General features: G+C 34.6%; 4 protein-coding genes and 1 long non-coding RNA gene across 10 annotated transcripts; 3 read left to right on the top strand and 2 right to left on the bottom strand.

The window, feature by feature from the left end:
* Nucleotides 1-240: 240 nt before the first annotated feature.
* On the bottom strand, nt 241-3,935 carry LOC108485372 (protein DJ-1 homolog C). Of its 2 annotated transcripts, none has more exons than XM_017789196.2 (8): nt 3,488-3,935; nt 2,901-3,101; nt 2,548-2,697; nt 2,287-2,466; nt 2,012-2,089; nt 1,648-1,848; nt 1,099-1,239; nt 241-1,001 (listed from the first exon to the last, which is right to left on the bottom strand). In XM_017789196.2, exons 1-8 carry the CDS (start codon nt 3,734-3,736, stop codon nt 792-794), a joined length of 1,410 nt encoding a protein of 469 aa, XP_017644685.1. In that variant the 5' UTR covers nt 3,737-3,935; the 3' UTR covers nt 241-791. The 2 variants fall into 2 exon arrangements, with proteins under 2 accessions (XP_017644685.1, XP_017644686.1); XM_017789197.2 differs by having other exon boundaries at nt 1,099-1,236.
* Nucleotides 3,936-4,638: 703 nt separating this feature from the next.
* Nucleotides 4,639-8,072, top strand: LOC108485371 (uncharacterized). Of its 4 annotated transcripts, none has more exons than XM_017789193.2 (3): nt 4,639-4,868; nt 5,111-5,169; nt 6,084-8,072. In XM_017789193.2, exon 3 carries the CDS (start codon nt 6,171-6,173, stop codon nt 7,761-7,763), a length of 1,593 nt encoding a protein of 530 aa, XP_017644682.1. In that variant the 5' UTR covers nt 4,639-4,868; nt 5,111-5,169; nt 6,084-6,170; the 3' UTR covers nt 7,764-8,072. The 4 variants fall into 4 exon arrangements, with proteins under 4 accessions (XP_017644682.1, XP_017644684.1, XP_052880389.1 ...); XM_017789195.2 differs by having other exon boundaries at nt 4,657-4,868; nt 6,127-8,072; XM_053024429.1 differs by having other exon boundaries at nt 4,657-4,868; nt 5,094-5,169; nt 6,127-8,072.
* Nucleotides 8,073-8,257: 185 nt separating this feature from the next.
* On the bottom strand, nt 8,258-12,404 carry LOC108485370 (probable receptor-like protein kinase At1g49730). Of its 2 annotated transcripts, none has more exons than XM_053024428.1 (9): nt 11,492-12,404; nt 10,618-11,169; nt 10,160-10,453; nt 9,816-10,077; nt 9,688-9,740; nt 9,348-9,415; nt 9,164-9,253; nt 8,915-8,999; nt 8,258-8,838 (listed from the first exon to the last, which is right to left on the bottom strand). In XM_053024428.1, exons 1-9 carry the CDS (start codon nt 11,493-11,495, stop codon nt 8,291-8,293), a joined length of 1,956 nt encoding a protein of 651 aa, XP_052880388.1. In that variant the 5' UTR covers nt 11,496-12,404; the 3' UTR covers nt 8,258-8,290. The 2 variants fall into 2 exon arrangements, with proteins under 2 accessions (XP_052880388.1, XP_017644680.1); XM_017789191.2 differs by having other exon boundaries at nt 11,789-12,404.
* On the top strand, nt 8,526-9,393 carry LOC128286761 (uncharacterized). The gene is made up of 3 exons (XR_008277458.1): nt 8,526-8,669; nt 8,749-8,798; nt 8,945-9,393. It is a non-coding gene; the product is annotated as an uncharacterized LOC128286761 (long non-coding RNA).
* Nucleotides 12,405-16,599: 4,195 nt separating the features above from the next.
* LOC108485373 (PI-PLC X domain-containing protein At5g67130-like) lies at nt 16,600-19,645 on the top strand. Its single transcript, XM_017789198.2, has 9 exons — nt 16,600-16,855; nt 16,945-17,001; nt 17,080-17,202; nt 17,291-17,428; nt 18,363-18,461; nt 18,556-18,859; nt 18,942-19,165; nt 19,250-19,336; nt 19,422-19,645. The coding sequence occupies exons 1-9, from the start codon at nt 16,781-16,783 to the stop codon at nt 19,581-19,583; spliced, it is 1,269 nt and encodes a 422-aa protein (XP_017644687.1). The 5' UTR covers nt 16,600-16,780; the 3' UTR covers nt 19,584-19,645.
* Nucleotides 19,646-22,588: the final 2,943 nt, after the last annotated feature.

The following is a 22,588-nucleotide window of genomic DNA, read 5'->3' as shown; positions in this document are numbered from 1 at the left end:
CAGTTTACCTTTCAAGAATCTGAATTCAACATGCAATCACTCTTAACATTCAACAGGTTTCTATGCGAATAAATTTCTGCGTGGATATCTGCTTGTTTGAATTGGAACAGAACGGATTGCAATAATCCCAAGCTTCATCCATTGGAATCATTTATCCCACCAACATCGATATCTCAAACACTTTCTAATTTGATTCGGTGCCCGGAAGGCACAAAACTACCTTATAAGACAAAAGAAGCCTTTGAAAGGAAATGACTGCAGAAAAACATACGATTGATGAAAGTGAACCAGAGCATCCAAGAAAATCATATGCTTACGAAATCTACATGCCCCTAAAAGACATAAATAAGGCTAAAACATTGGGGGGTATCATAGTAAGATTAGAACCTTGACATGTTTCATTTTAGACCCTTTAACATGTTTCATCTTCTTGGAGAGGGTCGAACAATAATATAAAAGCTAAGAATCTGCAGCCTTATCAAGAATTTACTTCTACTAGGTTCTACTAAATATTTAATTACCTGTATCTTGATTAGCCACATTGGTAGATATTTGAAGATTCAGTACCAGATCTTCACCCAAATATGGCTATCGAGCTTGATAACATTTTGCCATTTTGCTGCTTTGGACCTCACAGATACATGTGACCTCTGTTCAAGGCTGAGCAAGTTTCTGTGACGGTTTTCTCCTTCCACTAGATGTTCAAATTGAGGGATTATAGCCTTGCGTTTATATCATAATGGCATCCGGAAAAATTGCCATTCATCAAGTATGACTTGTATTTAGATCTTCTAACTTCTGGGGTACTCAAAAACGAGGCCTTCTGCAACACTTCTAGCCCTTGCATGGCCAAAAAACTTGATAACAATAGCCAGTGCGAAATCTGAAACTGTAGCAAGTCCCATGCTTGTAATCAGTTTACCATCAATAACTACTTTGGGACCATCTACTGGATTGGAGAGTTCTGTAATGGCCGAGGGATGAGCAGTGGCTTTCTTTTCCTGTATTCATCCGAGGTTGTCAGTGTTGCCAAATGATACTCAAAATTTAATAGGCAGGCAAATGTAAATACTATTATCTCGAGTCTTGAGGCTTGACCTTGAGCAGTCCATGTTTGTGCAGGACTGTCGGAGAAGAGCAAACAGCTCCGAGCATTCTTCTGGCCGCATCTTGTTCTTTCAACAACTTCTTGAGAATTCGAGATTTCTGTAGCTGTCCGGTACCAGCAACTCCTCCCTGCTAGTTAAAAGGAAACCAAGAATCTTCAATATCCAGAGATGCAAGATGCAGGGTATAATTAAAAGTAAAGGCATCCAAATGTATGCACTACATAAGCGATTTTAAGCAATATATACGAATGATGAGGCAATTACAATCCAAGTGCCATTATGTAATTAGTTGAATTGCATGCCATTGTCTTCATTTAACAGTGTTATCTCGAATATTAAGTCAAAGCATGGGAGGATAGTATAAGTACCACGTGGCACATTTTAAAAGTAAAAATACCATATTAAAAATATCTTAAATCCAGAGCCAAATATTGATAAGAAAAGGATACTACATATGGTAAGTCCTTAATCCGTAATTTATATTGAGACAGGATGCATCTAAAACTATTTGTTTTGGAAGGCCTTTGTTTTATCTTACCGGAAGAATAATCAAATCATATATTGACCCTGCGGCATCACCGATTAACTTGTCAGCAATGATTTTTACACCCTGAGATGCCAAAATCTTAACTGATTTTTCAACCGAAGCAACCACAACATCCACCTTTGCTCGGCGTAGAATGTCTACAATAGTAACTATTTCGATCTCCTCTGAACCATTTGCAACTGGAACCAGAACCTGCAAAAATATTTCGACAATAAGTACGTAGAGGGAAGAAAAAATGGCTAAAACAAAGATTCCATATCGAACTTGTGATAAAAATACAGAAGAAATTGTTGCAAGCAAAGCCAGAGTATTGGCACAGAGAGAGAGTATCCAACCAAAGCAAGTAATAACTCACTCGAGGAGTGTGACTCACAGCCCAGTCAACTTTGTTGAACTCTTCCTTTCTTGGTTTATCATCAGCAGAATGCATGAACTGGAAAACAGTAATCGTATAAGGTTAAATGCAAGCTTGCCGTCAAGAACTCAGAAGGAAAACAAAATATATAAGCACACATTCTCCCATAAGCACGAATGAATGTGATTCTCTATCATGGTGGATACATGGATCTAAAAAAGAAAGTCCGAAGCATCATAAAGTGGCTTCGTAAACAATGGAGTAAAAGGATTTACCAACAATTCCCCAATCTCCCTAGCAACAGACTCCCCGAAAAGCTGTTCTACCAAGGCCAGGGCAAACAAGAAAGAAGTTCCCGGGCCTTGGCTTGTCGTAAGCTCTCCTGAAACTTGAATATTTGATTTGACAGCCCAGAAGGTCGGAAGCCGGTCAAAGAATGCAGGGTGGCAAGTTGTCTTGAATGGCAAACTACACCAAAATTAGCAATCAAAATACATAGATATGAAACAATGATTTTAATATAAACCGGCACTCACCCGCTTCCTCTTCAAGAGTCCCCAAGGGAGTAGTGTAACAGCTGGAGCAGTAGATATACCTCCATATAGCCTCTTTTCCTCAGCTTGTTTGCTTGTAATCTTCTTCAGAATTTCACAGTCTCTCAATTGCGCTGATCCAGGCATTCCTCCCTTCAAATAGTATGCAAACGTTAATTGCTACAACAACTATATATTGTACAAAACAATTTACCAAAGAAATATCAGCAAATCCCACGTGTACTGAGGGTTCTTTCCTCTAGGAGAATCTCAATTTCCAAAACATTAATGTGGGAATATGCAGGGCAACATTATATTCTAAGCAAATATGAAGATCAAAGGTTTGAAGAACTAACTGGCAATGCCACGAGATCGAAAACACGGTCAGAACAAGTGGAGATTCTGGTATCAGCAACCAACTTGGTTCCTCCCGATGCATGAACCTCGAGCTGCGGTTCCACTGAGGCCACCGTCACCTCTGCCCCAGCACGGCGTAGAACATCAACCAATATAACAGCTTCCATTTCCTCAGTACCAAATCCAATTGGAACCAAAGCCTATCCATCCACATAAATAATAAGGATCAAAACTTTAAATTTCACACAGCAAAACTAGAAAAAAAAATAAAACCCCATTCAAGCTAAATGCTTAACAACGCAAGCAAACTAAGCCCTTTTTCACTCTAAGAAAGTGTAGTGAAAAAGGGTTTTACATATTTTGAGATACAAATAAAATTGCCAAAATATAACAGCATCCATTCCCTCCTTGCCATATCCATCCAACTAGACAAATTAATTAAACCCCATTTAAGCTAAGTCGTAAAAACGCAAGCAAACCGAGCCCTTGCCACTCTTTAAATCTATAGTGAAAAGGGTTTAACCTATTTTGAGATACAAATCAATTGCCAAAAAAACAAATGAAGCATTTGAATGAAAGGAGACACCTTTTTGGTAGAAGCGGCGGTGGGGGAGCTTGCAACAGTGGACGTTGTTGAAGGGGTTGTGGGAACTGTAGAAGTGGAGGCTCTGATGGGTTTTAAAGCCAGTTTTGCGGTTGTTATGGGAAGCTGATAGTCCATGGAAGAGGGGAACCCAAAGGTAGAGCCAGGAAGTGCCATTTGAGGAATCCTTGGAGGAAAGAATAACCTTGTTGGAGGTGATGGTTTCAAAACCAGACACGACAAACTCTCCATTGGAGTTTGTAAAGGAATTACTTGTCCAGCAGCTTGGCCAAACTTTGACAACGAAGATCACTTTGACGCTTTTATCTTATCCAGTGTGCAGTGCACCCACGCTGCCAATGTGAACTCAACGGCGTCGTTCTTAGTTATGCCAAATGCAACCATATCTAAGTTATGCCAAATTCAACCATATCTAAGTTATGCCAAATTCAACCATGGTGTAACCATGCGGGAGTTTACAATTTGAATAAAGTGGTGATAAAATTTGTTGTCAAACATTTATTTATTATGAGTTTAAATGACATTACTATTTTTTTACTATTAATATTATATAAAAAGTCTAAACATTTAAAATATAATCTCTATTATTTCACTGAAAAATATGTTATTTTAATAAAAATAAATTCATCAACAAAAATGATTTATTGCTCAATATAAAATAAGGTCTTTTTACTATAATATGATTTATTGTTTTGATTATAATTGTCTCAAAATTCATAACTATTACGAAGGTTTGAAGATTGTAAAAGTAAAATTAATATTCGAAAAATAGAGTTATTAGTATCCTATCAAAGAACTCTTATACAATTTTATAATTGAGATAAAGAATTGTCAATGTTAACATTAGACTAAAACTTAATAAATTTTAGTTCGTAAATATGATTGAATAAAGTACTTGATTGATTAAAAATTTTTATTAAATAACTTCATATTACTCAACTTTAATAATTCTTACTTACAACTTAATCATATGATATCATTTATCTACAATAATGTATCAAGTTAGACTCGATCCAAACAATTGTGATAAATTTTAAGTTAGCAATCTAAAGTTAGAAGTTAATTTTTGAAGAAAATATATTAAAATTTAAGTTAGAATGTTAATATATTAATTACACCGACCTAGTTGTAGTGCAAAAGAGTATGAAATTCCCCATTGTTCTTTACAAAGACAAAAATCTAGCCGTCCATAAAGCGAGACAAACAACTCTATACGCATGATTTGTTATGCTTTTTTTAATTTCCTTCCAAATTATTTGAGAATGTCTTTATTAAAACAAAACAAAATCAGTCACTTCTGCAAAAACCCAAATCTATTAGCTGTACTAAGATAGCAGCCACTTCTTCCCACAGCAATGATCTTGTAATTTCTCTCTCCTTTTATTTAAACCTTCTTGATTCTATTGTTTTGTTAGATTTTCTCAATTTTTTATTTTTTCTTTTAATGAATTAAAGATTAACCCATCAAGGAAAAAACCTTCCTTCGTTTTTTTTTTTCTCTTGAAACGAACCAAATTTCCTGCTAAATTCTTTTTTGTGGATTTGAAATAAAGATCTCTTTTTTTATTTATTTATAAGTAGATATTAGATCTTTTTTGGTTTCAGGATCAGGGTTATTGGTTTTCTGGCGAGAAGGGCTATGGTGTTATGGTCCTGACATAAAGGTACCCCTTTCTTTTTTTTTATCTTTTGTGTTAATCATTGTTCGTTTGTTTATTTTACTTGATTGATTGATTGATCATTGGGTATTTTCCTATTTTGTTTGTGTTGATTTGTATCATGATTTTTTTTTAACTTCGTTCTAGCTATGGATTTAGTGTTAGAATTTAGGGCTCTGAATGGGATTTATCAATTTCAATTTATAAATATTAGAAGTTAGGGTCATGCTTTAATGGAAAGTTGAAACAATCCTCAATTGTGTTCTTCAATTCAGAAATTAAGAAACTGATTTGGTGTTGGGAATTCTTTTTAAAAAAAATTCAATTTAGTGCGACGAAGGGACCCTTCGTAAAGCTATTTACTTTTTGGCATCTTTGAAGTGCTTATGAATAAGCATTTGGACTGTTTTAAGGAACAAGTAACAAAGTAAATTATGTCACCCTTTTGTTCTCTCAAGCACCATATTATTAGGTGTTCTTTTAAAATGCTTCTTGGAATGATCTATGCAGCGAGAGTGTATTTAGAATAGATACTAAGGGAAGCATCAAGATTGTAGTTAGTTTTCGTAACCATACAGAACATTGCCATAATTGTAAGGCTATCTTTATGGTTTTAACTATTTGAGAAGCTAGTTGTGCTATATTACTCCTAATTTTTTCTTTTGTGCTATATTACTCCTAATTTTTTCTTTCATTTTTGCACGTGGATTGCCTATGATCATTCGCCCGTGCTTTTTTGTACCCTATCGGATCCTTGATTTTTTTCCGGGTTTTCAATTGTATTAGAACTTGTTGTTAGTAATCGTGTTTGTACATTGTTGAACTTATATGTGTGTGCGCGTGCGTGCGTGTTTTCGTTTGTGCAATCAACTTAGCAAGCTTAATTCTAGTACTTTGACTTATTTGCTTTTATTCTTCAGATATTGGATTGGTCTGTGACATACCCAAATTTGCTTTGTTCAGCCTTAAGGATTTTCTGCTTGTTGATTTTTTGATAAAAGAGGGTGATGGCCAATCTAAATGCCTCAACGACCTTAGTTCCTTCAGAGTCCTCGGATCAAAGGCGTACACTTATGGTGGACTTAAATGTGAATGTACTTCAACCTTCTATGAACCAGCAAAACCGAACATCATCCCATGATGGTCCTGTGGCTATCCTTTGGGATATAGAGAACTGCCCTGTCCCTAGTGATGTACGCCCTGAAGATGTAGCGGGGAATATAAGAATGGCTTTGCGAGTGCATCCTATAATTAAAGGAGCTGTTGTGGTGTTCTCTGCATACGGGGATTTTAATGCCTTCCCCAGGAGACTCAGGGAGGGCTGTCAGAGAACTGGAGTCAAACTCATAGATGTCCCAAATGGAAGGAAGGATGCCGCCGACAAGGCTATCTTGGTTGACATGTTCTTATTTGCCCTCGATAACCCCCCACCTTCATCTATCATGTTGATTTCGGGGGATGTTGATTTTGCTCCGGCTCTTCACATTCTTGGTCAACGTGGCTATACAGTCATTCTTGTTATTCCTGCTGGAGTAGGAGTTTCATCTGCACTGAGCAATGCCGGTAATTTTGTTTGGGATTGGCCTAGCGTTGCTCGTGGGGAAGGCTTTGTACCTCCATCTAAGGCCATAATGCCTCCTCAAGGAGGACCAGCTGATATTGCCGGGTATTTCATGGGCTGCCATATTAGTGACAATCCAGATGGCCAAAATGAAGAAGAGGCAATAGTTTATCGGGGCATTTCGAAAAGCTATTACAACTCAAGAGATTTCTCGATTGTGTCGCAATCTTTATCTGAATATACAAGTAACTCTTCAATAGCCATACCTTTGTGCCCTACAACTTTGAGGTCGCAAAGTCTCCCATCTGGTTTGAATGAAGTGTCAGGATGTCCGAGCACTTATGATCAGAATGACACTATGTGGGTACAGCCCGGAGACATAAATGGGTTAAAGGGACAACTGGTGAAATTGCTTGAACTTTCAGGAGGATGCATGCCCCTTATCCGTGTTCCAGCCGAGTATCATAAGTTTTTCGGAAGGGCTCTTTACGTAGCAGAGTATGGAGCATTCAAACTTGTTAATCTTTTCAAAAAGATGGGTGACACACTAGCAATTGATGGAAAAGGTCATAAGAAATTTGTCTACCTTCGAAATTGGAAAGCCTGCCCAAGTGCACCTCCTTTGGTTTTAACAAGGAAAGATAAGAAGGGTAAGGGGAACCAGGAGGAAAGTGTGGACATTGCTGCAGGTGTTGGCTCTTCTGATGAGTTCTCCGATGAAGAAAGAGTGGTAGTTGAAGAACATTACGAGAAGAGGAATGAAGGAAGAACCAACTTTGGGGAAGCAGAATGTGAAGTCGATGACCGTAACCTCGAGCAATTTAAATATGAGTTGCAGGAAATTCTCGTGAGTTATTCTTGCCGAATTTTCTTGGGTTGCTTCGAAGAAATATACCAGCAACGATACAAGAAAATGCTGGACTACCAAAAGCTAGGCGTGGAGAAGCTGGAGGAGTTGTTTGACAAGGTGAGGGATGTAGTCTTCTTGCATGAAGAACCACTAAGCAAGAGAAAATTTCTCTATGCAGTAGGCAGATAGAAGAATCTGACAAAGCCTTTTATTTTAAAATAAAAACAAAAATACTAGAATAGATCTTACAATTGAGCTAATGTTGATCAATGTTTGGTCTCTGATGTCTTTCTTTTTTCCTGGAATTTTTTTGCCAAGGTTTCATAAGATATAGATAGGAGAGGCTGGGAGCACTTTTATTATTGTCGTGCATTCATACATGGATTTGAAGGTTGAACTTTCCATGTATTTCCCATGCCTTTGTCATTTGTAATTGGTCAACCACCAATGTAGAACTCCTGTAAATTATATTCCAGCTATAAATCCTTTGTTTTTATATATATATATATATATATACATACACGCACATAAATATATGATCTCCAGTTATCTGCTCTTTGATTTTGTTTTTAAAAATTTTACATTTATGTCTTAGTTATCCAAAAGGATGCCACCTTTGGGTCCTTTTTTTGTACATGCCACAAGTTTGATGGTATCCCTTGCATAACAAAGACAATGCATACCTTCTAGCTCACGGGATGAACAAAAGATTGGCTTCAAAGGGAGAGTATGTTTTGAGGGGATCGTGGCGAACTGGTTTCCAGTAAAAAGCTTCTACTGCAATATGACCTCGATGTGCTTGAAGATGAAGCAAGGTATCTTCCGTCCCCGCTGTGAAAAAGAGGTCCACTCCTAGGAATTTTCACTCTGCTTAGCCGTCCTCTTCCGTCGCTACCACCTTCATAATCTTCATCTTCAACGGCTTGTATAAACCCACTTTGCATCGGATCTGAACTCTCGTACAAAAGCCGAAGGACTTGTTTCATTGAAGGTCTAGCCCGCCCTTCTCTTTGGGTGCACCATCTCACAATGGACACAACTGTCTGAAGTTGGTCTAAGTTGAAGGAGTCCTTAATATGGGGGTCTAGAAGCTCGGTTAGCCTTGACTCTGATGCCAACAGTATTTGGGTTGATTCTACCAAACTCACACCATCTTGTACGACTTGTCTTGCAGTGACCATCTCCAAAAGTAGCACACCATAGCTGTACACATCGCTTTTATCAGTGAGCTCTTGAGTGACCACATATTCAGGATCCATATAACCTGAAAGTCATCTAACATTTTAGATCTTTATTTAAGAGCATAAGACATTATTTAAACCTTCCAATGACTGGCTAACCTGGAGTTCCACGGATGTCGGTTTTTGCAGGTTCTAAGCAAATAGAGCCACCTTTTGAAGCATGTGCAAGGCCAAAATCTGCAACCTAGAGGATACAATAAAGCAGAAAGCATTGACGAAAACTATTCATACTTCATTTTCTGTTATCCAAATATATGTATACCGAGAAAGAAAAATGTTATACAAACCAATGCATTGGGAAAATTAAAAGGAAATCAGAAGTTCTGGTGAATTCAACGGACCCGATACCTTTGCAACAAAATCCTCATCCAACAGAATGTTGCTTGATTTGATGTCCCTGTGGCACAGAGGTGGATCACAATAAAAGTGAAGGTACTCCTGCAAGGTTCGTACGAGGAAAGAGAAATGATTTAGCAAGACTATAATTTTGTATTAATGAACTGCAAATCCGAAAAAGAACAACTGCTACTACCAAAGCATTAGCCACATCAATCGCAATTTGTATTCTGGTTTCCCAACTCAGTGGAGTTTTTCCTGGGGCTGCGCAAATATGAAATCAATGAACAAATGAACATAAAAAATAACATGGGAAAGAAATAGTCCATTAAGTCTACCATATATTGCTTTAAGCATGCGTATTTATCGTTCAATATCAGAAAAGTTAATCCGGTGTCCAATAGAGGCAAAAATCTCTTCCTTTGAACCAAATAATATAACCGAATGCCGAATGCTCCTTAGAACCCCTTCCTAAACCTATTTAAAGATAATATCAAACTTATAGAGAAGTAAATTGAAGGAACGCAGAAGCATACAATGAAGATGATCTTTTAGGCATCCATTTGACATGTACTCATACATTAGAAACCTGCCACGAAGTAAAGGGATTTAATTTGGTAGTAGATTGATCAATCACCAGGACATACATACAAGAATAAAATACCTCTTGCGCTTTTTAATGCAAAATCCTCTTAGAGCAACTAGATGCCGATGGTGTAACCTAGCGAGGAGTTCTATCTCTCGACAAAATTCATCTTCTCCCTGCTCTGAGACTCTGTTCATCCGCTTCACAGCTACCATTGAGCCATCAGTATATTGAGCTTTGTACACTGTCCCGAATCCTCCTCGTCCAATGATGGTGCTAAAACCATAAGTTCTCCTTTTTGTTTCCTTGTAGCTGTATTTTCGAAACATCGATGAAGTACCTGCAATTTAATAGCCTTCAATAAGAGAACAATGTTCGAAACTTGCCTATTATCAAAGGAACTAGGAGATATCAAAATATACCTTCCTGGAATTTATGCATGCCCCTACAAGTAGGAAAGTGTTTTGAAGAGTTCATGTTCACATTCTCGGAATCCTCCAACTCTCTGCTTTTCTTACAAATCAAGACCACCAAGACTATAAGCATCATAATGGCAGCTACCGTAACTGCTATGCCAATGCCTAGAATAGACATTAGGTGGCGTTCATGGTGTTTTTGGTTCGGAGGAGCTCCCAACACGTGTTGATTTGGTGTAGCAGCAACCAGTGGACTAGGAGAAGCCTTAGGGGCAGGTGGAGATGGAGATGACCCCAAGACTAGCATCACAGTCAGAACATATTATTAGCTGATTGGAGGGATACATAGAAGTTCCTTTACTTAAAGAAAATAATCCATGGATATATATATACATATGCACATAGTTCTCATACAAAATTAAATAATTGTTTTTTTTTTTTGTTTCTTATGAAACAAATTATACCTGGTGGGATGTTAAATCCCCCAACTTGAAAAAAACAACTTGCAATTTCGACGGCTGAAATGTTATCAACTTGGCTTGCAAGTGCAGCAAAGGTCGCATCTCGGCAAGTACTCAATGTGATATTATCTTGAGATCCAACTAGATGATGGACGTAGTTAATACCAGCATTTAAACACTTTCGGCATTCATTTTCCTGCGATAGTGGCAGTTTGCAGTTCTTTGTGACATCCATAAATTTTGGAGACTCGAGCATCTGAGATACAGTTGTTTGATCCCTACAGTAATAACTAACGGGGATCTTCGTACCAAACCCGCAGAAATTCGTGGCATTTCGAGGGACTCCATATAGCTCCATGGTTTGCAATATGGAATGGATGCAAACATCAGATAAATTCGATGTAACCCCTAGGTTGCCTGTCACATTTGCATGACGAGCAACGGAAAATGCAACGAAAGCATTCATATAGCGGCAGCACTTTCCTCTCTCGTTTTTATTCGAGCACAAAGAAGCCACGAGAGTAAAATTTGATCCACTCAAATCTAGGGGGCAATCTGCAAAAGTAACAAATAGTCATCATTGTTTTGCAATCAAATCAATTACAAAATAGATCACCAACTATCTGGAACTGTAGAATGCATAATCTAGTTACCCCAAATTCACAAAATCACATTGACTGCCATATATTTGACAATCTACCATAAATTATCATTGCCAGATCCACACCAAAACTATAGGAAACACATTTCTACATCATTTTTACTAAGCAAAGACGAACAATGTCAGAAAAATCCAGCTGTGAGGACACCATTTTAGCCATTAACTCTTGATACATAGCTCTAAATATTCATTAAACAGTGAACCAAAGAAAAGTACCCATAGATCATCTGAATCACATAACTGGTTTACAAAGTGCAAGTAGCTCAAACATTCTAGTCCCCCTTTTCTCTTTTATGAATGCAAATCATAATTCAAAGTTTTCAGCTTCAAAAACCCAAACCCATTTTCAGGACTCTATATATACCCCAAACCCCCTTTTTTTAAGCATAATAGAATGCCCAAAATGATGCCTTCAACAATAAGGAAAAACAAGTGATAACAACAATTACAACTTGCTTAAAAAAGGGTAAGCAAAGCTCAACAAATGGAAACAAGAAAGCAAAGAAACTTAACCTGCCAGTATCAAAGGAAGCTGCAACCCAACAAAAGCCAGAAAACCCAACATTGCCTTTGCATAAACCACCATGGTAAACCAGCAAAGAACCCCTCTTTTCAAAAAATAAAATAAAAGCCTTGCCCAAATGAACTGAGAAATGTAAGTAATGGGGTCAATATCAGCACATGATAGAACCCAAGGAACTAAGCAACAGAGAAATACAAAAGAGAGAAAGGGTTTTTTGAGGTTTGAACTTTGACCCTTCTCTTCCAGTCTTTAAACAGTGTAGTGTGGTGTTTTCTTCTGTCTTAGAGGCTGAAACTAATTTTGATCGTTGAAATGGGAAAATTGGAAATTGGAAATGGGTGTGGTCCCGGAGAATCACGTTGAAACAGGTCAGTTTTTTTTTTTTTTAAGATTATTTTGAGGATCCTTTTTACATGTGTTACAACAGATGTTGCCTCGATGAGATGAACAAAGCATTTAGGGGCTACAATGTCTGATTCATTGTTTTCTCAGTTTGGGGTTTGTTTCTAGTTTTGTTGTACTGAACTTCATGTGGGTAGGAACTGAAATCTGAGTTTATCTTTGTCTTGTAATATTTCAATGTAAGCTTTCTAATTTCCATGCATGTAAGCACATACTAAAAAGGAATTGGAAAAAAAAGGTACATACTGAAAAGGTTGATTGATGCTTTATTAACAAACTTGAAAAAAATTATATTTAAAAAAAAATCATTGGTACAATTAAAATTATAAATAAAGAAAGACTGTGAGAAAGATGCAAGAATAAAAACTCGTAGTTAAACAACATTAAGAGGTTGACAAGTATCCTATAAGAATATAGTAAAATATTAAAAATATATAATTTAAAAAAAACACATCAATTTTTAAGGCTGATGTAATTATTATATTTTACTACTAATTCAATTATTATTTTTCTTAATAAATAATTAATCAATATTTAATTTAAATAAGAAACTAGTCGCTTGGGATTTTTTTATAGACAAAGAAAAGTATTGGTGATCCAAGAATCAAACTCGGAATTGATAGTTTAAGTCTTACTATCTACAATTACGATATATGTATTTTAAGTTCTATCAATTAGAGTCTAATTTTTCATATTTTTGTGCTTTGTATTGATATAATTATATTTTATAATTAATCTAATATATATAAAAGATTGAGGATAATAAGACAGCAAGGAGATATGACCTACTTTGCAATAAACCAATAATTTGACATGTCATCTATTTGATTTTAAAATACAACTACTGCATTATTATGCAATTTGATTCCCTATTATGGTTCAAATTAATTATGAAAAATAAGAACGAATTAATTATAAATTTTAACATTATTACGTAATTTAAATACAATTATTGCATTATTTTGCAAATTTGATTACCTTTTGTTAAATGATATAATTGTAACCTTAGCCCATCTAAAATATTAATTATTCAATTTAATATCTTTTAGCCTTTTTTATTAATTAAAAAGGGTAAATTACAAAAATAGTCACTTTTGTTTGCCTCAAATTATATTTTAGTCACTTATGTTTGAAATGTTACGTTTTAGTCACTTACGTTATCGTTTTGTTACGAAGTGGTCACTCTACCGTTAAGCTCTATTACCTCTCTAACGGCAATCCCACATGGCAATCCAAATAGATTTTAAATGCTGACTTGGATGTCCAATTGGGATGAAAATAGGTTTTAAATTAAATAAATTTAATTAGTTTAAAATTTTAAATTAATTACACATTGAACTGGAGAAAACTCGTTCGTCACCTTTTTTCTTTTTAGTTTTCTTTTCCATTTTTAACTAAAAAATATTCTTATCCTAGTTAGACATCCAAATTGGCATTTAAAACTCATTTGGATTGCCATGTAGGATTCTCATTAGGGAGGTAACGTAGCTTACAGTTAAAGTGACTATTTTTTAACAAAACGATAATATAAGTGATTAAAACATAATATTTTAAACATAAGTGACTAAAATGTAATCTGAGTCAAACAAAAATAACTATTTTTATAGTTTACCAATAAAAAAAATTATATTTTTAGCTTTATGAAATATTAAAAGTTGAAGTTAAACCATTTTAATACAAAACTTTTTACCCAGAATCTTAATTTTCCTTTTTGGTATGAATGAAGTAGGACCAACATTAATGGCCGAAATCCAAAACAGAGGAAACTTGGGTATGATTATGTTCTGTGTGCACAGTTCCGTTCGGAATTATATCAATTTATTAACGTGCTGACAAAATCTTAACCTCAAATAATAATGATGATAAAGTTTAAAAAACATTAATATTTTTTAATACAATTTAGACACAATGATATTTGTTAATATCGTTTGGACACAATAATTTTATATCTGCAGAGCTTCACTTAACGAAAATCATCTATTGACTTAGGATGGGCTTAGATGTGTGGTGTATTGCGTTTAACTTACTTTTTTGTTCACGCTACATTATCGCTACAGTATTTAATCTCACCGCCCTATTTTTACATTAAACGCAGATAAATACACCGTCCATCTAAACTCACCCTACATTGAATCTATTCTTACACGAAAAAGTAATTAATTCTGGAGTTTGGCTTTAAAGTTTATATTGGGCTTCTAAATTTAGTCTTTCAAGGCTTATCATACGTTAATATTTGATTATTATTATTATTATTATTTGGCCAATGGGGACGAATGGTATATAATGTGGACAGCAAATCTAAAATACATTATAATTTATACATATAATTCAAAAATCTGAAAATTCCGAGGGGGCGATGCGCCCCCTAGATCCATCCCTAGGTGTATGTGCTTGGTTTTAGTCTCGGGTTTTGTCTCTCAACTTCGCTGAGAGCCTCTAGGGGATCACGGAGTAGAAGTGCTTTTGCCAAACAAAGAAATGTAAACATTTGCTTTTGGTAGGGTTTGAACTAGACCTGATCATGGGTTAGGTCACCCGCCTAGGCTCGAAGGCCTGCTCGAAATGTGGGAAGGTTTGGGCAAAAATATAAGCCCGAAAAATAGGCTTGGACAAAAAATAAGACTCGTTTTCTAAACAAGTCAGGCATCGGGTAAGATTTTTTTGCTCAGGGCTGACTCGAATTTACTTGAATATTTTCGCTGTTGTTTTGTTGTTATTTGCTACCGTTTTGTTATCATTTTGCTATTATATTACTACTATTTTATTGTTATTATTTGAATCTTGTATAACTATTATTTTATTATTATTTTGCTATTATATTAAAGACATTTGCTTGCTAAGTTGCAATTATCTTAGGGTTGTATAAATATATTTTTAATGTATTTTCAATGTTAGAAAATATTTATTTTATTGTTTTTAATATATTTTATGTATTATATTTTAAATTGTTTTTATATAAAAATAATATAAAAATTTTAATATCGGCAAGTTAGGTCAAGCTCGGGCTTAACGTTTTTTATCTAAGTCGAGCTTGAGTAAAATTTTAAGCTTATTTTTCAGACCAAACTGGATCTAGGCCTAAAAAATGGACTTAAAATTTTACATTGGCTCAACCTGATCTATGATGAGGTCTAGTTTGAACCCATACCCTTATATAATATTTACAAGTACAATTAGTTTCATTTGATCTAATCCAATCCGACGAGTTGGTCTTACTTCGTGAACCTCTCCTCAAGCCTCAACCCTAGGTAAAGTCTGAAGACAACTTCAACTCAAGCCGAAAATAATATCAACAATTGTTGAGAGTTGAAACCGAGCGATAATTTAAAAACTTTTCCCAATAAATTTGACCCCTCAATAAGGTGCATTTAGGAGTGATAAAGTATACTTCCATCATGATTTGAGCCGTTAAGTCATAATACATAAATAAAAATTATTTTCTTTGAATGCCTCATATATCCAAATTAAAAAAATAATTTCGAGAGACAAAAAAGGATTCAAGTATATATAGAAGCGAAGAAAAATTTTAAAAGATCAAAATTAAATTTTAAATTTTTATAATAATAAAAATATAATTTTATTATTCAAATAGTTTATATTTTATAATTTTAAAAGATTAAATAAAATTTTAACATTTTTAAGAGGGTCAAAATAAAATTTTATTTTTACTAATTTAAAATTTTAAAAATTTAAAAGGTGTAAATGAAAATATTTTCACTTTAGCAGTCAGCCCTGCCAGCCTTGACTACGCCCCTGAGTATAAATGGGGTTGAATAAGCTGCCGCTCATCATCATGTTTCTGCTTTTAAGTCATTCACATTCAATGGAAATTCTGGGAAATAATACTCACATTTGTCATGCAGCAGGCTCGGGTTAGTGGCATTCTTAATAACATGGTTCTTATACGTGCCAACAAAGGCTGTTAAAACTATCATGCATGAGTTCAGAAAATTTGGCTTCAATCACATTTGTTAAAATTTACAAATTTTAAAATGTTTAAACAATAATTTTACCATTTTGAATGCTCAAATTTAAAGATTAAAATATAATTTTATATTTGTTAAAAGGACTAATTAATAAATTTACCATTTTTGCCAAGACCATAACTGCCCCATCTGCCCTAAAGCGACATTGCTGCTTTACTGATGAGAAAGGATTATTATTATTTACTAAGAACAGTTGAAGTAGACCCAATCTGGCAAACCTATAAATGTCCTAATTGCATACAATAATATAAGAGTTGGAAATATGTAAAACCTTGTTTTGATTTGATTGATGATTACAAGCAAGCAGAAGATTAAGACTTCAAGCAACAAAATTTTCAGTGGGATGAAGAAAATGCCGTATTCGTTACAATTTCATGCTGTATTACGAAACATCTCATATACATATATATCATCATCATCATCATTCACAAGTATACATCACAGTGATTTCCCATTTTTTGGTTTCTCTCTTTAAAAAAAAAAAAACTTGGGTAATAATCATCATTAACTACTGAAAAAACATGCCCTTTTAAACCCACAGTGGGAGTAATTATTTATTTCCTCCATTACCAGTCTGCCACCTTTAATGTCCTTATGTATAAAGAGAAACTGAAGCAGGAAAAAAAAGGAAAATTCAAAGGAGCAGACCCCAAAACCAACTCAATGCGGGCAAGTACCTTGTTTTTTTTGTATCTTTTTTCTTCTCTGGGCAAGGCATGGAAAGGAAACTAACAGAGATTTTACATTCTTATTTGCAGTTAATTGCCATTTTGGTCATTTCCAGTCTTTGTTTTGGTTTTTGCTCTTCTCTCAGGGTAAATGCCTCTCCGTTGCCATTAAAATGCCAGATTCAATTATATTTTATGAATGTTAATTGTTATATATTGGAACAGGAAGGACAAACATGTATAGCAGATCGGTATTGTGACTCAGGGTTGCACTGTGAAACCTGTCTAGCAAATGGGAACGTACGGCCCAGGTGCACAAGAATCCAGCCATTAAACCCCATTTCTAAGGTTCAGTATTACAGTTTTTATCCTTTTTTTTACATGATTGTACATTTTGTGTGCATAAACTTAAAGAAAGGGTATTTGATTAAAACAGCTTAAGGGATTACCATTTAATCGATATTCATGGTTGACTACTCACAACTCGTTTGCAAGGCTAGGGGAAAGGTCTGCAACTGGGTCTTTGATTTTAGCACCTACCAACCAGCAGGATTCCATCACCAGCCAGCTTAATGTAATTCTCTTTTTTAATTCACTTTGTTTCATATGTCTATAATTGTCAATGCTTTTGGTTCTTGCAAAAAGATGAAATGGTAAAGAAAAAAAATGCAGTTTTTTATATAGGTTCATAGGATTAAAATATTGGAATCTCCATGTCACAAGTTGGAATATTTGTTATATATATATATATATTGAAGAGACAGCAGCATTATTAGCTTTATGTTGTGGTTTTTTTGTTTTTTTATGCTTTGAATTTTGGGTGAATTTTGGCATTTATGGTATGGGGATTCCATTTTTTTAATTCAGTAAAGTTCAAGGAAGCCAGGATTTTTCTTGCTTAAAGGGAAATTAAACTAAAACAGACCATGCTTTTCCCCTGTACACTTGTTATTGAATGCTTTCATTTGATGGTAGGCTTTTTAACTTATGTTGAACAACCATTTCATCAATTCTTTTCTCTTTATGATCAAAATGGAGTGTGTTTGGCATGTTTTATGACTGTAATGAACTGAAACTAGCAGCGAATACGTGTCTTTTAAGTAAAGGCTAAAGTCGAGGAATGAAGAAGACGAAACTTCCCAGGTTCCATGTCAAGAACCACAGTCAGACATCCCCTCTGGCCTTTTTATGTTTTGCAAATTGTGTTTATTTTGGTTCCCATGTGATGCTTAATTTAAGCCGGGAAGTTGGACCTTTCTATATTAATTTGGGGATCAACATACCATGCTTAGGTGCCAACTATTCATAAAACGAAATCCCTGTGCTTTGCATACCGCCAATGATGTGGTTGGCCTATAATGTCGTATTTGCTTCTCCAACTCTTCGTTTTTCCTCGAGTATCCATGATCCGGTTAATGAATATATGCTCGGTTTCTTATGGTTCTTCCAGATATCAACAGTACTCATTACATTCGATCTTATCGATGATCCTATATTCTATCTTGCAGAATGGTGTTAGAGGTTTGATGTTGGACATGTATGACTTCCTGAATGATGTCTGGTTGTGTCACTCTTTCGGAGGACAATGCTTCAACTACACAGCTTTTGTAAGTCTAATACGAATATCAAAAGCTGATACACATATATTACATTAGACTTACCATTAACATTATCAATGGATGATTCTGTTTTCTTTATCAGCAACCTGCAATTGATGTTTTGAAAGAGGTTCGAGTGTTTCTTGAAGCAAATCCATTGGAGATTGTTACCATTATCATCGAAGACTATGTGACCTCTCCAAGGGGATTGAGTAAAGTATTCGATGCTGCCGGCTTGAGGAAGTTCTGGTTTCCGGTATCTCGAATGCCGAAAAACGGTGAAAATTGGCCAACGGTCGATGATATGGTTCAAAAGAATCAGCGCCTTGTGGTTTTCACTTCGAAGTCGGCTAAAGAGGCCTCTGAAGGTATAGCTTATCAATGGAGATACATGGTGGAAAACCAATGTGAGTCCTTTTTACCATAATCTTTTTTAATCAGTTAACTAAACAAAACAGACGTGACATTGATGCATTTCCAAAATAACAGATGGAGATGGTGGGATGGTAGCTGGTTCGTGTCCGAACAGAGCGGAATCACCCGTGATGAACACAAAATCAAGGTCACTGGTCTTAGTCAACTACTTTCCCGATAGACCTGACATAACCCAAGCTTGCAAACACAATTCAGCTCCATTGATTAGCATGGCAAAAACATGTTATACTGCAGCCGGTAACCGGTGGCCGAACTTCTTAGCTGTAGATTTTTACAAGGTAATTAATGTTGCAAAAAAACTGTTATTTCTTGTAACCAAAGCATGAACAACCTAAAAATGAATTCTGTCATGAACATTCCAGAGGAGTGACAGCGGAGGTGCTCCTGAAGCTGTGGATGTCGTAAACGGTAATCTAGTTTGCGGATGCGGAAACATTGCCAAGTGCAAGGTCTGAAACAACATTCTTCCCACCTATTATCCACCATTCCATTGTTTACATAACTATACGTACTAAATTGTTGTGGACTGTGTAGGCAAACATGACATTTGGAGTATGTGACATACCCGAGGCCGGTGTCGTCCCCCAACAGGGATCAGTGGTTCATAAATCAAGCTTTGCTTATTTAGATAGTCGACCAATTTCATCATGGTTGTTGTTTGACATAATCTTAGCAACAGTTCTCTTGCAACTGTAAACATTAAAAACATGCTACTTGTTTTTCAATAAAATGAAGCTTCTATGTCTTAACCATTACAAGGGTTCAACAATGGCGGCTACCCCATCCAGATTGGAAGGCCATAATTTATTGGTATACTATGATATTCTTAAACTTGGATGATTGCAGCAGATTTATATATATATATATATATAGTGTATAAGAGGGTATCATGTGATTGTTGCATAGAATCTTTTTTACTTTCTGCAAATAATGACATTATTTGAGGCATGCGTTGTCTCAACTCACAATACATATTGTCTTGAATCTTCCCTGCTAGCTTGTTTTTAGCAGTCGATAGATGGACCCCTATGCACTATGAAAGCCACTCTATTATTAAAATAATGGAATGATCTCTCGGTTTTGATATAAACTTGAAATTTCAATCCTTGATTCAATCATAAAAAAAGATTAATTATTTGGATTCACTTAATCCGGACTAATTTTTTGAAAAAGAACCCGACCCGACCCGCTAATTGAAAGATAGAAGAGTAAGACCATGGTACTCTAATGGGTCCAGTTGGGTCTACAGAATCCCAATTTCAGTGCCCCATTATTTTATTTTTAGGCTTCCTTATGAGATGATTCATATGGGCTTGTTATTAATACCATTAATTAAACTTAATCTGTTAAAATGGGGGAAGAAATGGTGGTATGGGCCTTTCAACCATGAGAAACTAGAGGTTAAAATGTGATTATAGTCCCTATACTTTTCAAAATTGAACCATGTGATTCAGGGTAGGTTTGGACAGGCGACGCATTTACCTACGGTTAGTGTAAAACCAACGACAGTTGTGAGATTAGATATTGTAACGATACTATAACATAAGACAAAAAGTAAATTAAATGCACCGCACTGTCCATACAAACCCACACTCTATTTGGTTGAACCAATTCGACATACTATTTAAATTTTCAATCTTAAGCTATCCTTGCATGATTCAAGGGCAACCGTGTTCATCGATAATAGGTGGCATTAAGATTAATGATATACTAACATGTGTAAACTCAACTTGCTCTAAATTTGATATTTAATTTAGTCAATTTATACAATTATTCTTTTTATTAAAAAATTATTACTAATTATGTCAACTGTTTTAATCGAAATAATTTATTATTAATACCCAACTTTAACTCAATTAATTAATTCACACATAATTTTAATATCCTTAGACCTAAATAATTAGGAGTCATTGGCGTCCATAAAAGTTTTTGGGTGAGTTTAGATGAGGAGTGTGTTTATCTACGGTTAGTGTAAAAATAGAAGCGATGGTAAAATTAAATATTATAACTATAATGTAACGTGAAACAAAAAATAAACCAAAAACACAGTACCGCATTCAATCGTCTATTTAAATCCACCATTTGAAAAAAAAAATAATCAGTAGCTCCAAAATACTAGTTGTGAGTGCTATTTAAGTCAACAGTAGCTGCTTTTATTTACTGGGAATAAGAATATATGTTATTTGTAGGTAGATTAGGGGGAATATGGTGGGAGTGTGTCATATGCCTATGGATTAAACAAACCTAGTTTAATTATTAAGTGATAATCAAAATTCCATATTCTAAAACATCTTCTTTCAATAAAATAATTTAGTTTAATTATATTTATGCTTGGAATATGCTGCCTTTTTCTGGATTAATTTGAATTCTTAGTGCAATGCATGACAAACAAACAAAATAATGTCATTTTTCTTTACCATTACTTGCATTCATCAATAAATGGACATTTGCTTAAGTGCTCCACTAAATAAAAATTTGTGGCAATGCTTGGTAAGTATTTGCTGCCTTTGTGATAGAGCTGTCCAAGTGTCATACAGCCTGCCGTTTCTAGTAGGTTGGATCGGATTTAAATCGAAGTTGAATAAAAAAAAATTATATTGAGTCTATTTAATTTTGTTTAAATTTGATTTAAAGAATAAAAATTATATTTTAAAAATATATTAATATTTTTATTAATATTTTAAACAGTAAAATAGATTTTTAATCTGGAACTGATTCGAAAACGAATTTAATTGTGAATATTTTTTAAAAGAAGAGTATATAATCTGATTGAACTCATGAAGTATGAACTACTCAAGTTAGGGCCGGTTAGCATTGCTTTTTAAAAATATTTTTGGGGTAAAAATCATTTTTGATATAAAAGCATTGCTAAACAAGATGTTTTTGAACTTTTTAAAAATACTTTTGGAACAAAAAATGCTTTGCAATAGCACTTTTTTAACCAAAAGTAGTAGAAAATTTTAACTTTTGCTCAAAAATATTTTTTAATTCAAAAAATACTTTTGAAAAGTAATACTAAACTAACCTTTAGGTTCATGACAAGAGGATGAGAAAATGATTACCGTGATTTAAGGAGAGAATTTCACAATTTCTTTAAGGAGAACAAACTTATCATGAAATTCAATTTTTTCAATTAAAATAGAAAATTTTAGGTAAAGTAGGATTTTTAAATGACTATTTTATATGGGAAGATAACAAGTATACTTTTAAGGATGAGTTATTCCCACAATCATATTCGTACTTCAAAAAATTGGGAGGTTTGAGACAAAAATATTAAAGTTAAATAAATAGGTATAGAAAAAAAAGTTAATTCTATTCTAAATATGAGTCCATCTTCGATTCTAATATTAAAAAATTTGATTCACTTTATTATCATATTTACCTATATTTTAAACTAAGAACTTAAATAGCCGATTGAGTCTTAGTTCGATTCGTATGGATACTGTTGTCAATACAAGATGATATGGGTTCAAGTGCGCTGAAGTACATTATACTCCTATTTATGGATTAGGGAGAAGCTATAAATAATTCTAGACATTATACGGAAAAAAATTCAAATATAATCAAAACTTATAATAAAATTGAAACACATAAAAATCTGATCAATATTGAAGTATGAATTTGGACCATGAGAAATGGGGTTAATGTGTTTATTATAATGAGGCCTAACATGCACCCCCATGGAGTGGTAATACTCAAAA

Source organism: Gossypium arboreum, chromosome 13 (genome assembly GCF_025698485.1).
Source record: "Gossypium arboreum isolate Shixiya-1 chromosome 13, ASM2569848v2, whole genome shotgun sequence".
Classification (NCBI taxonomy): domain Eukaryota; kingdom Viridiplantae; phylum Streptophyta; class Magnoliopsida; order Malvales; family Malvaceae; genus Gossypium; species Gossypium arboreum.
The sequence above is the reverse complement of the archived record's forward strand: the minus strand, read 5'-3'. Positions and strand labels throughout refer to the sequence as shown.